The following is a 15,008-nucleotide window of genomic DNA, read 5'->3' on the forward strand; positions in this document are numbered from 1 at the left end:
TATACATTACTTTTTTCATTATCTGCTATATAAACACTCTTGTATGGCTTATGTCCACAAATTAAAGTCATTTTTACAAAAAGGAGTAATTTTCGCATACTCCGTATGCGTCGAACAGTTATCAGCATTGTCCTTTAAGAGTTATCTGTTTTAAACATTAAAATAAAAGCATGGAATTATTTTACTTATAGAGTTCTTTTGCAGTCCTTTTTGTTGTTCGGGGGTCATTTTTGTGTACTCGGTATGAGCTTAACAACAAATTTGAAATCGAAGTTTGTCTACGAATTATTATTTTTTTTTAATTTAGATTCATAAACATTTATAAACATTGCTTTAGTGTTATCTGCTTTTAAACTTGAAACATCTATTGAACGGCTTTTATAAACAAAATAAAAGTCATTTTTGCAAGAAAAGGAGTCCTTTCGCATTTTATACATACCCGTTAATAAAGAGTGAGCATTAGTCTGCAAACATGGCTGCGCTCTTCGTTGCAAGGCTGTCTAGTGCTCTTACATCAACTTTGCAATGTTAGTTTCTTTTTTATAAGTATTGAAGTAATATTTGCGATTCATTTTTTTTATATTGCATGTCCTTTCGAGAATAGAGTTGTTGGCGTCTCACTGATTTCAATTTGTACGATACTTTTCCAGGTTTACTGTGTAACGTCTTTTCGAGGACATAAAATCCTTGGATAAAATGAAATAGAAAAAGCATAGAAAAATAGAGCTTGACCTCATTGATCTATGCACTGACGGAAATATTATGTTTGTTTATTGAGGAGTTCAGCATACAGTGGAGGAATACAAGGGGAGACTGACATCTGCGTCGAGATTGATTATAATTTATAGACAGTTATCTCTTGATAGCCATTTGCGACTACTTAATACGTGCGCTCTTGCACACTAACTCATTTTGCGACTAACCACATGTCAAATGCAGTTTTGTCAAACTTTGCCCAATTTCCTAACTTGGAGCAATCTCCATTATCAAAATGTTTTTCCACATAAGTTTTCCTATAAAGTTTGGTACTAAGCATACATGAGCATCAGAAAAGTGCCCCCCCCCCATTTCACCTCTAAACGTTTTGGCCTACATCTATGAAACTTGATAGCTGACCACTACATGTTTGTGCAACCACCCAATGAAAAATAACTATGCAGGTGCCTCTGGAAAAGTGTACCAATCTGAGTTAAAAATCTGCTATTTTTATTATGGTGACCTTAATCGAGTATGAAGCACATACATACATGCCAAGTTTTCAGGGACCAGATCTGGGAGATCAGCACAATCTGGAAGATTGCATCCAAATCTGGGAGAATAGCGTAACAATAATTTTGTAAAAAATGTAAGCATGAAAGTGCACATCATACCAAAACTAAGTAAATTATTAACATTGAATAATAGTTCCTCAACTTTATTAATTTTTTATATGCTATTTTCAGTATGCTTCATACATTTAAATTAGTCTATCCAAGCACTATTGATCTTGCAAACATGTTTTCAGCAGCATATTTTCCTTTAAATCCATTAATGTACATTTCAACATTATAATATTACCAAAGAGTTCAAGAATTGTTTCATACTTGTCAAGTTGACTGCAAACTGTTATACACAACACATTACTCATTATTAAAATCTTGATGAATAAAACAGCTTACATATGTACAATAAATGCATCAGTGTGTGTCACAAGTCACAATTTGATTGGTTGTTAGGACAGTAAGAATTTGAGGCATTTTGATAGTTGTAAACAATCTATTGAATGTTGTTTTAGCTGGAAATACCTGTGCTTCACGGATGTTGTTTTAGCTTAAAATACCTCTGATTGGCAAATTTGTGATTTTTGGGAGGTTTTGTTGGTAGATTGGTAGGTCAAAAGATTGGGGCCAAAATCAAAAGACTGCTAGACAGTCCTGGAGACTTGGCATGTATGTACATATTATCTATGTCAGTTATGCCACTTCATCAGTAACTTGCACTCAACAGAATCCAAAAACATGGACTGAACTATAAGTGAGGGCATGAGTTGCTAAGGTACCTCTGAAGATGGTGGTGCCATCCCAGCTAGAGGTTGAGAAGACTGGTAGGGGTGGTGGGTGTACCATTCCTGTTTAATTGCTGAATGCTTATTTTTTAATAGCATGGGGAATAGTCGATAACTGCTTTTTCTAGTGATAGTATTCACTTTCCGTATTCTGTTGCATTATATAATTGCATAATGGAATAGGCCAGGGGTCTCAAACTTGAATCATTACAAGGTGCTCATGAAGACTAGTACATTGGTCTAAGGGCTGCCTCACTGAAGAAGAAATTTTCTTCATTAATTGTTTGACAAATTCCGGGTGTTGTTGGCTGCAAGAAATAACTCCATAGGCAGCATATGGCTCATAGGCAGCATGTTTGAAACCCTTGGCAAAGACAGATTCATGACCTGTACAAAGGGTGTGTATGTTGTTTGGAATATTGCTATTATCATTGAATATGACAGTAAGTCACAAGGTACAGTAAATCATGTCTGTAACCCAGGGATTCACAGAATATTTGTTCTAAGCTACTATTTGTTAAATTCAGGAAACCCAATAGGATTCTAAATATATCCAGACTTTCTCTACATCTTCAAACTCCTTAACTTTAATGTTTAATGTAGGGGAGTAATTATTATCCTAAGCATAACCTGTCAGTGGATAGCTTGTAAAAGCCTGCAGTACTCCCTCGTTAGAATGCTGTGCACAGGAGCCATATATTTCCTTATAGTGAGATACCTTATAACAAAGTACATGATTCAGCATTCCATCATTGTAAATCATGTCCATGAGAGTCATACAGGATACTGCCTTATAGTGACACCACCTTATGAAGAAGTACATGATACAGTACTTGGTCATTGTAACATTGTCCTTAGGAACATAGTATACTGCCATATAATGTGACCCCCTTATAATGATTTGTTGTTGTTGTAAGGTTTAACACCATTGTTCAGCATAAGATAGACTATACATGGCAGCCAGTATAAATGGTGGAGGACGAACAAGTGAAAACCCCAGAAAGAATCACTTACCCACGAGAAGCTACTGGCAAGCTTTCTCACTCACCCACATTGGCTGAGCCTGAGACTCGAACCCATGCAGACAGAGGTGAGATGGCAGTGATCTGTAACAGTGAGCGCTTTAGACCACTTGGCCACTCAGGGCCCCCTCTCCCTTATAATGAAGTACATGATGTAAAATTTTCTACCACTTAATGAAATGACTATAATGTACTTGCTTTATAAAACAGGAACTGTGTTGTAATGAATATCCTTATACTGCAGTATTTACTACCATTAGACTCCACCTCTTCTTGTGAACAGTTTTACTGATAATGTAAGTAGTTCAGTTTTAATAGCACCAAGTGTAAATTGGAAAAGAAATGAACATTTGTAAACCTAAGGCAGCTGTTAAGACAAGACTGGTGTCAAGAAAAGAAGAAAGTCTTGAAGGTAATAGTATCGCATTAAAGTGCCATATAATTGTGAAAGAGTTATGTTGAAATGCTAAAACTTAGTACAGGGTTCTATTCTAAGACCCCCCCCCATTTTTAGTTCTAAGATTGACCCTGTAATTAAAAAGTGACATATTTTTTATGTACCATAAATGACATTGTTAAATTACATAGCTTTAAGCATCATTTATATCCAGGTAAGTTTCCAAATAACCTGTCACATGACCAGGTAAGTTTCCAAATAACCTGCCACATGACCAGGTAGGTTTCCAAAAAACCTGCCACATGACCATTTTACTAAGTGTATGAAAGACCTAAGAGACATTCCCTGAAAACTATTTTACTTCCTGCATTGAATTCTAACTAGTGGAAGGTGTAAAGGCTGAAATTTTAGAATAAAGGTGACACTCGATTTACTCCAATTGGACTTACTTTCTGTCATTCTAGCATCATTTATAATGAAGAAATTACATTTAATTTGTGTCACTGTGCTTATTTTTATGCCATTGCTGGTGTCATGTACTGTGACTTGCGTGCAGCTGATGTACATGCATTTACATTACTTCTGATTTATACCAATTTCAGCTTAAACCATAACTTCACTGGTTTGGCCAATTTGGGTATGTAAGAAAGCTTGACAGTAGCTTCTCATGGGTCGGTGGTTCTTTCTGGGGTTTTCCTGGTTTCTTCCTCCACCATTTATACTGACCACCATGTATGGCCTATCTTGTGCTGAAAAATGGCATTAAACCCTACAACAACAACAACAACAACAACAACCATAATTTCAGGAATGTATCTGTGGTGTAGATCAAATATCACTTGTACAGAGTTTTGTTTGTCTTGTTATCTATAACTTAAAAAATATTTGAAGTAAGGCAGGAAATGTTTAAAGGGATTAATCTTTAAAACTGGAACAAATAGGAAAAGAAAAAAGCAGACAGCTCTCTTTATCACTTTAACTAATTTTGTTTCAGTTCTTCAAGCACAGGCCATCCAAGGTGCCAGCATTCGTTTTGCCTCTAAGAAAGTTTCAGGAACCACAAGAAACAAAAGGTCAAGGACAAAAGGCAAATCAAGAGGATTAAAAGTTCGACATAATCAGTTTGTTCATGCTGGACAAACTTTAGTTACTCAACTTGGTCTTCGTTATTATCCAGGAGAAAATGTAAGTTCATAAATGCATTTTATGATAAATGCATTTTTTGTTTAAATGTTGCTTATATTTGCATGATTTCAGCTGTAGCCTGTTCCACTGACATTTAATGTTAACCCTTTACCTCACAGAGCATAGTTGCAAAGTGCAGTGCACAATAAATAGAACACCTGTTACCTATTCGACTCCATACACATAGGCCTGCCTGTTAACTGTTAAGCAATGTAGTGTATGTTACGTTTAACAGCAATTTTAACCATTTTACATTTTTGGTACACATCTATTATGTGTGGAAAAATTTAAGAGTAAAGTCTGATTGTTATAGCTGTGTAATTATTTTTCATGGAAGAATTTTTTATGTGCTTTAAAATCTTGAGAGAACTTGTTCACCGTCATGTCAGTGAGGCCACGTAACCAACCATAGCTGCCATTTCTCATACTCAAAATTTACAAGTTTTTCGTCTGCGTCTACATCACTAAGTCATCTGAATTGATAATTTATAAAAAAATAATTGCTGCCTACATCAATATCAGAGCCTTTACCTAAGTTATTGAATCTTTCATAGTTGTGATTCTAATCTTGAAAACTTCGTAAGTACTGAATGAAATCCGCGATCTCCTTTTTTGGAGAGTGGAGAATACGACCCAGTTACTTTAAATAGCAGATATCGACCAGTGCATAAACAGTGACCACGTGATCTGATGTAATTGTCATTCTCAGAAATGAATGTAGTATCTAATAGGGGGTTTTCCCCAAAGGTGGTGCTATGAAAACCGGCTCAAAATGGCTGATGTTTATAGCAGACGTCAAAAGACGCTTCCATGCGAATGGAGTAGAGGCATCAAAAGACACTTGCATGAGGTAAAGGGTTAATGCAGAGAACTTTGAGAGGATTTTAACTTTAGCCTAACACATGCTTTCATTTAGAATATTTAAACTTAAGCCAAAATTATGCTTTCATTAGAGAATTGTAACTTGAGCCTAACTTGTGCTTTCATTAGAGCATTTTAACTTGAGTTTGTAAAACATGAATTATTACAATCTTGAGACATTATTATAACAATATATTGTAAATGGAGAATGTGCCATTTAATGTAATTTTAGGAATTAGTTTAAAGATCTTAGCATATTGCTTCTGTATTTGTATATGAACATTCAGTCAATAAAGGCTTGCTGTCAGTCCAAGCTCCAGATGGTCAGTCCACATTTGAAATGATAGTACTATACTTGATCAGTCAGAGAACATTCACTACAATAAATTGATATAATAAAACACACAAGAACTAGTCTTGGTACCAAGACATTTGATGCATTGCAAAAGGCATAATTACAAGTTTGATGATTAAAACTTATTCTCGTCTCACAAGTTTTGTGGTGTTCTCAAAATATCACATCATATTTTTTTAAAAATGCAGTTATTTCCAAAATCATGAAGTACTTTATATACTCTCTTATAAGTCGAGGCAAATTGCAAACAACAAAGATACAGATTTGTGGTAGCATAAAGCGCTTACAGATCATGGTCTGTGTTGTTCTACTAACTAATCCTAACAAAACTGCACAGACTCAGATCTGCTGGCATATTGTGCAACCTGGGTCCTTCCAGTTTGCAGTTGGTCTTGACTTATAAGTATATACTTTACAGTAAGTAAGATACCCAGTTTATTCAATTCATGTTGTCAGGTCTGTAAATTAAGGAGAGAGCAATGGAGGAAATATTTTATGTATTAATGTTAGAAACAATATTCAGTTACAAGCTAGTATAAGTTGTGTGAAATGTTTTAATTTAAGTTTCTGAATTTCTTAAGACAATTGCTGATATTTGTTTGCAGGTACTTGTCTTTTTCTTTCCTCCCATCTGTTTTGCCATGAAACTTGGTAAATATTATGGTCATCACCTGAAGATGTGCGTATCAACAAATGTTGCTTCAATTTTTAGCTCAACTGGTCATTGACCAAATGAGCTTATGAGATGGTCTGTCTTTCAATGTCCAGAATCCGTCTGTTAGCACATTCATCCCAAGGTCTTCTTGGTCCTTAATGAAAATAGAGGTGCTCAGTTATGCAGTATGGCTGCCACAGCAACCATGTTGAAAATCGTGTTATTGCTAATCATCCTGAATGGATATCATACTAATATGGGGTTTTCACTGAAAGACTTTTAGGATGGCCAATTGGTCCTAAAAGAAAACAGTTCCACTCAGATATCAAATATGACCGCCAAAGTGCCCATCTTGAAAATCTTGTTACTGAAATTCCTCCCAACTGGATGGGCAGATCAGTATGGGGTTTTCACTAAAAGATTTCTAATTGGTCATGAATGAACATGGTTCCACTCAAACATCACAGTGGCCACTTAAAAATCTTGTTATTGCTACTCCTCCTGAATGAATGGTCATATGAATATGGGGTTTTCACTACAAGACCGCTTATGATGTCTTGTTGGTACTAAATGAAATTGGTGCCATGTCATCCATGTTGAAAATCTTGTTGCCTCGCCTAACTGGAAAATCATATCAACTTTTGGTTATCACCAGTAAACTTGTGACATCTAGTTGGTCCTTAGTGAAAGCGGTTGGGCTTGGATATCTAGTATGAGCACAACAGTGGCTGTCTTAAAAAATTTGGTTATCAGTACAGCTCCTGAAACATAACTTTTAAAAGTCTTGGATGAGTTTGAGCAAGAAACTGTATTTTGATTGTTTCAAGCCCTATATATATATGGTATTTGAAGTTTTTTATGTAGATGATTTAGTTCAAAATACATTTTAAATTATGCAAAACGATTCTGTTTTAAGAATCTTGTAAAAAGTTGTCAGCATGTTGGTTCTGCTGTAAGAACAGTCCATGTTGTATGAGGGTGTGTTTGATCAATATAGGCTATGCTATTGGTTCAAGTTCTACATGTTCCATGCATGTTGGAATTATAGTACATGTATGTGATCACTATGATCACACTGAAATAGAGCCATATAATAAAACATGGTAAATTAGGCTTGGTCACTAAACCATTAAGCACATTCAAAAAGACATGACTAATATATTGATGATGAAAATTTTGTCTCTAATTTTGAATGAGGGTAGTACAGTACTCAATTTATTAGATTCTTATCTCGAGATCTGACATTGTCTTTATCTCTGTAAAGAATCTTTATGAGGCTATACTAATCTGACATTGTCTTTATCTCTGGAAAGAATTTTTATGAGGCTATAGTAATCTGACATTGTCTTTATCTCTGGAAAGAATTTTTATGAGGCTATAGTAATCTGACATTATCTTTATCTCTGGGAAGAATTTTTATGAGGCTGTAGTAATCTGACATTGTCTTTATATCTGGGAAGAATTTTTATGAGGCTATACTAATCTGATATTGTCTTTATCTCTGGGAAGAATTTTTATGAGGCTATAGTAATCTGACATTGTCTTTATCTCTGGGACGAATTTTTAAGAGGCTATAGTAAAATGGGTCAAATCAGCATGATATAAAGTTCAGGAGATAGCTTACATTGGTTTTACTTTTATAATACAGTCCTACCCGTTTATGTCGACATCCTCGGGTCCGAGGAAATATTGTCGACATAGGTGGATTTCGAGATAAGTGGTGGGGGGGCAGTCTGAAAAAAAAAATACAAATTAAATTTGTCAGTAAGGGGTGACCTTGCATCAGTGAGTAGCACTTACACTTTGAGAAAACAAACAATGGAAATTTTGAGTACATAAAGACAAAACCAGTATGAAATACACTTGTATATTGACAAATTACATTTTGGTTACCTCTTTGTTATAAAATCCACAATAAAATATTGCATCCATCATGAACTGATATGAAAAACATTCACTGTGATATTCAAAGTTGATATTCAATGTCGGTATCAGCACATGGTTGCATAGTTGTTATTTACATGCTTCAAGTACATGTACTTAAATTGTCCTAGATTTTGGTCAGTCTGTTCCCATCTTATTGAGGCTACCAAGGGGATGGGGCTATTCACAGGGAAATGAAAACATGTCATCAAGTTGGTTTAAACAGCACAAACAGTATTTAGTTACAGAAGTCATCGTGAAAAGTACATAAAAGCGAACAAGAGATATGCGGCTGATATGATTACTGAAGGCATAATATTGTATTTATTGACACATGCTAAACAAAGTTAAAAAGGAAACTGTCACAGCATAATAAACTTGTTTTAATCACCAATCACTTTGGAAAATGCAAGAATCGATCAGATTTCATTGCTTTTATTTAAGTCACCGCGAGAGGCCAACTTTATAGGACCAAACAAAAGCCTTTTTTTTTCTCTCCAACCGCGACATTAAAGCCTGGCGGCAAGATCAACAAATTGTTGAACAAAGTATAGGTCAGAGATGGCCGCTTGCAAACATAAATGATTAGGCGGGAAAATTGAAGCCTGTTGGCAAGATGAACTAATTGTTGAACAAAGTATGGGTCGGAACTGGCAACTTGTTGACTAAATGATTAGAAAACAAATGATTTGTTCAAGCTGGGACCAACAGCTTCTGTCGACATGTACGTTTTTTTTTTATCTTGACGTCAACATAAGCATGACAGTTTTGGTAGTAATAGTAGACCAAGGGACCAGGACTTTTTGTCAAAATAGGCAGCTTGCCGACATAAGTGATTTCGATATAAGTGGGTAGGACTGTATTACATAAACAATCTTAGAAAATGAGTGACTTTTGTGTAAGACAGGTTTGAGATATGAGGCCCTCCTGGGCCTCCTGATATACCATGCAATACCAGGGGATATTGTGAGAACATCATTCTGTTTGTCTTATTTTCTGTATGTCCACTACCACATATCCTTAACTGTTTGGTGAAAATAATGAAACTTTTGTAGCTTTGGTCCGCATCGGGTAACCATCAACAAGAGGGAGTATATTCTTGACCCAGCTTTGGTTTCCAGGAAGGGAGTTTATTCTTGGTCCCTGCTCTCATTTTCTTGGAGGGAGTCAGAGGTCATGTGTACAATTACTTCCTGATCATACTTTATATATGCAGAAATAGCGGCAAGATGCAGCATTTATTGTTATGTGATTTTGCATTATTATTCTTGGGACACTGTCCCAGGGTCGGTGTAACTAACTTGGATGTAAGGTAGTTTGAAGGTGGATAGGTGGAATAGGCAAGAAAAAGCATGGAGATTTGCAGCTATGAACTATTACAATTGCTTTATATATTTTTTTGAAATTTTTTCTATTTTAGGTTGGAATAAAAGATGACAACACTCTGTATGCACTGCGTGACGGAAAAATGTTGTTCTCTGCAGAGAAGCTTTCCCCATATCCAGACAGTCCCCTGTATGAGCGTGTGAAGAAAGGTGTTGTCATTTACAAACGATTTATGCATATATACCCAACACCTCTACATGGAAAATTCAGATTAGTGACAGAAGTATAGCTGTGTGTGTGCCAGCCTTGGCATGTTGTGTAGACATTTTTGTAAATAAATAATGCATGCATTAGAACAGCCTCTCATTGTTGATTGCTAAGATTGCTTGCAGTAAATTAGAGCATTAAGTACTGGGTAATAGAGATACATGTGTTAAGACTAGTCTTAAATTAGGTTACAGAAAGACATGAAACCAACAATTTTAGTAAAATCAACAAGTTATTTATTTCTCTAAAACACAAAGTGATAATTAAAGAGACGCATTATTTGTGAATTAAATCCCAAATAATCCTAAATGTCTTATCACAAGTCTGAAAGTATTGAATGTTCTGAATGAATTCAGATAGTCTGGATGTACCTATCAAGAGTGTGGTTGAATGAGTTTGCAATAATTCTGACATAATGTGTTAATCCAAAATCAGTTGTTACGACTCTATGGTCTTAAAACAAGTAACAAGAAAGAACAAAGCCAGTAAGTTTTGTATAATTCAAAAATATCATTTATTTCCCTAAAATACAAAGTGAAAGACTTAATAACAACTTATAGTATGGTGAATGAACTCCTAAAGTCTTAAATGTTTTATCAGTTCCAAAAGTTTGAGTAATCCAAATGAGTTCCAAAGGTATTCCAAATGATAATGATAGTCTGTATTATAATGACATATGAACAATACAGAAGAATCACTTTGTTATAATCCCAAAATGTCTTTAAATAAATTCACAGTAATCCCATGACAGCTATAGATTCAAATGTCCTTAACTGAATTCACAGTAATTCCATACAGTTATTAAGACACAAATAGTCTTGAAATGAATGTTAGACCATTGTAAATCCAATGAATGATTAAATAAAATAAATGAATCAGTTCTTTTAGTATAACTCTTAAAAGACCGATAGTACTACTAAGAATGCCTAATTCTCTGAAATTATTCTGTTATATAGAATACCAGTATGTATTAGAGATAATATAATACACAACTTGAATGAATCATCATGATATTTCAGTATCTAACAAGTAAACAGATCAGCTGTTCTAACACTGACTAATGATAAGTCAGTTTTGCCTCTACCAGAACACATATCCTTGTCAGATCATGTGATGTTTACTTGTACTGATAGCTAGGGCATAACCGACTTTTGATCCGGAAATCGGATTCCACCGGATAGTATGAACTTCCGATTAATCGGAGTCGGACAAGGCAGGAACGACCGATTCGGATAATAAAAATAATAAAGTTGAATTTCTATAGCACCGTGTCTAACACTGCGTGTCATTCGATAGTGCGTTAATAAAATTAAATAAGAAGTCAGAAAAGTCCAATATGGTCAACACAACGGGGTGAAACGATAATACTTGAGTTAGACCGAAAGATTTAAATTTATTAAAATATATAATACAGTCCTACCCGTTTATGTCAACATCCTCAATAATGAAGGCATAATATTGAATACATTGACACATGCTAATGAGGTATTAAAAGAAAATGATTCTTACAATCGTAAATATAAATAAAGTTAATAAGGAAACTTTCACAGCACAATAAACTTGTTTCAATCACCGATCACTTTGGAAAATGCAAGAATCGATCAGATTTCATTGCTTTTATTTAAGTCGCCGCAAGAGGCCAGCTTTATAGGACCAAACAAAAGCCTGTTTTATTTTTATTTGACCGCGACATTAAAGCATGGCGGCAAGATCAACTAATTGTTGAATAAAGTACAGGATGGAACTGGCCGCTTGCCGACATAAATGATTAAGGCGGGAAAATTAAAGCCTGGCGGCAAGATCAACTAATTGTTGAACAAAGAATGGGTCGGAACTGGCAGCTGGTTGACATAAATGATTAGGCGGGAAAATTAAAGCGTATATGCTGCGTGGATGCATTGGAACTGTATGATAATGTAAATGAAATTTATATTAGCATACAGTGTGAAAAAATTGTGTGTAACACGGTTTAAAAAGTTAATTTGAAAAACCTTTTAATTTAGCATTTCCAATTAATTGAATCGTATCTGGAATCAGAAAAATTTCATGCCCAAAATCCGGAATCGGAAATCAGTAGAAAAATGCTAATCGGTTATGCCCTACTGATAGCACAACTTAACCTTGGAACTTTATGAAAGAATTTATACATTTGATGCGTGACTCATTTTTAAGGTGCCAACTACAATCATAGGTTATTAGTATGAAAAATGTCATTAAGTAAATGACCCTTACATATTATTATTATTATCATTATTATTATTATTATTATTATTATTATTGTGAAAATAATGCACATAATAATGTGCACTTTTTAGTATATAGATGAGGCAGATTTTTGTTATATTGACAGAAGAAGAAAAAAAATCACACCTTTTCAGACCAACTAGAAACATTGTTCCAAGGTGCAGTCATTCACAAATTTTCAGTTTTAAGTAAACAAAAATGAGATTTCGTTTTTCAAACAAATGATTGAGTGTGTAGTACTCTATAAAGTTCAAAGGTCATTGAGTGCTGCTATGTGCACATTTAAGTAATGAAAATCATTGCAGGAAGTCCAAGTGATGCAGTCATTGCATTTTTTCCCTAGGCATGTTTTTTCTAACTACTGCTAGTTGTTGTATTCACCACCTATCACATTTAATTCAGGCAGGCAGTCCAAGTGATGCAGTCATTGCATTTTTTCCCTAGGCATGTTTTTTCTAACTACTGCTAGTTCCTGTATTCACCACCTATCACATTTAATTCATCTTGACTTATTTCATTATTGCTTATTGCTTTAATCAGCATTTTATCAATAGTATTCAACATGACAATATCTCATCATGTTTTAAAATGCTATTATATACCAACTTGTCTTGCTTTTGCAACAAACCATAATAAGGTTGTATCAGCCCTGTACAAACTGAGATATAATATTCCTATGGCACAGACTGCCTGAACATCTAACCTGGCAGCCACAACACAGATTCCACCAGAATTTACAAACTGTTGTTTTATGCATTCTTCTTATGTTATAATGCTGATCACTTAATAAATTATTTTTAATTTCATCAATCTAAAATTAATTCAATGGTCATTAGGTATTTTATCTACCAATTAACTATTTTATTATCATGTCTGATAGTATTTCTTACGCTGTTGTTGTTCGTCCTTCAAGCTCGAAGATGGCCATGACATCACTGACAGGTTTCATTTCTGTGAGTACATGGATGGCTGATCAGGCCAGTTTGAACTGTCTTTGTACACTTGACTGAAGATGCTGCTTGGGTTTGCTTGATCAACAGATGATGTCATGCTTTTCTGGGATTTAGGTTGCTCAGGCAGTTTTCAGTTCAAAATCTGTAGCTTCATTATGGATGAGACTGTGCCTGTTTGCGTGATCCTTGCTGAAATCTTCCCAAGACTCAGGGTCAAAATGTTGAAGTGTTTAAAGGATGACTTGCGGAAATTTTTGAAGCATTTCCTCTGACCACCCCAAGATCACTTTCCCTCCAGTTCATTGTAGAAGATCTTTGGTAGTTGCTCTTCTGACATCCTGGTGATGTGGTCTGCCGATCTCAGCTGTGATTTCATGATTGACATCCTGGTGAGACAGCCCATGTAAATATGGTTCAGCTTCTTGGCATGGTATCTGTACTGTCACAGCAGGTTTGGCAATACAGTGTCATTGTATACCTTAAGTTTAGTTTGTTGACTGATACCTCCCACACATTCACATTTGGTCTGCCAAAGGCCAAACTTGCTTCAGCAATTCTGGTATTGGTTTCATCATCAGTATGGACTGCATATGACCGTGTGCTGCTGAAATACAGTGAACTTGTCCACTGCTACGAGGGTTTGGCCATCTACTGAGATGGTAGGCTCTACCTAAGGCTTTCCTGGTGCAAGTTGGTGCATCACCTCTGTCTTATTGATAGGTGGTGCTCTACAGTTTCGCATTTTGCATTGGGTTAGAATTTTAAAGAAAAAGAATTTCCCCGGCTTTCCTCACTGGTTATACTGGCTATTTAAAAAAGATCTTGTATATCTTGTGTATAATTCAAAGAACCTTTAATTCCCTTTATTTTGGTGTATGATTGATGGTTGTAATATGGGTTATAGAGTATACGGCTTTGCCTTACTCCAGATGTGCACCTTTCAAAAAAGTGCTAGCTCTACTTGGTCATTTTCATTTCCTGAACTTCAGAGGTAAATTGTATAAAATAGAGCTGATAACTTTTTTTTACATTTTATATATTTGGTAATTCATTCATTGCACTTTCAGAAGCTGGTATTGTCTAGTCGGGAAAAATTCATTTTCCCAATTTAATAGGTGCTATGGATAGTATACTTTAGACTAATTCAGACTGATTTTTTTAACACAAGGAAGCAGTCGTTTTAGTTAGCAGTGTGCTTAGATCATGTACAATTTCCAAAAGTACAACATCCAAAGAAATATCATCCACATTACATTAATGTAGCATAGAGGTATGCCAACATTCTATCCATTGTGCATGTTTTAAATGCAAACAACTTCACCTTACATACATCACTCTCACAGAAGTACATAATAACTGATGAATGCTCCCATACTGATTGTGAGACCAAAATTGTCACAAGCTGAAGAGAAATGGTCCATACTGTGTTGCATGTCAGACTTAGATTTGGCATACAGGGAACAGCAAATAACATTATTCATCCCTTCTGGCCAATTTAATTGATTTTATCAAAATGTCATATTACATAGTTCCTTATATGCTTATTGTATCATCACGATTGAACTTTAAAGCTTAGTTTTTTAAACTGTTTTGCAGTTTGGATTCAGAAACGTTATATTTAATTCAGTTTAATTTTTATCTCATTAAATTCATTTGCTAAATCAAAATGCATAAGTTGTGATATTAAATGTGTCAGAATGAGTTGCTGATATATGCTTGGTTCACTGCTTGTTAGTTTTTTTACAGTTGAATACATTATTTATTTATACCAAATTT

General features: G+C 35.0%; 1 protein-coding gene across 1 annotated transcript; it reads left to right on the forward strand.

The window, feature by feature from the left end:
- The first annotated feature begins 444 nt into the window (after positions 1-444).
- LOC149805965 (uncharacterized) lies at positions 445-10,124 on the forward strand. The gene is made up of 3 exons (XM_089950756.1): positions 445-527; positions 4,458-4,648; positions 9,863-10,124. Exons 1-3 carry the CDS (start codon positions 473-475, stop codon positions 10,055-10,057), a joined length of 441 nt encoding a protein of 146 aa, XP_089806882.1. The 5' UTR covers positions 445-472; the 3' UTR covers positions 10,058-10,124.
- Positions 10,125-15,008: the final 4,884 nt, after the last annotated feature.

The sequence above is a fragment of the Sinohyriopsis cumingii genome, chromosome 2 (genome assembly GCF_028554795.1).
Source record: "Sinohyriopsis cumingii isolate HCF-2022 chromosome 2, ASM2855479v2, whole genome shotgun sequence".
Taxonomy (NCBI): domain Eukaryota; kingdom Metazoa; phylum Mollusca; class Bivalvia; order Unionida; family Unionidae; genus Sinohyriopsis; species Sinohyriopsis cumingii.

Bases quoted from the DNA above. Each gene is read 5' to 3' on its own strand.
- LOC149805965 (XM_089950756.1), top strand. From the start codon at position 473: ATGGCTGCGCTCTTCGTTGCAAGGCTGTCTAGTGCTCTTACATCAACT. The intron at 528-4,457 runs GTTAGTTTCTTT...ATTTTGTTTCAG, and splicing joins TCTTACATCAACTTTGCAAT to TTCTTCAAGCACAGGCCATC. The intron at 4,649-9,862 runs GTAAGTTCATAA...TTTCTATTTTAG, and splicing joins GTTATTATCCAGGAGAAAAT to GTTGGAATAAAAGATGACAA.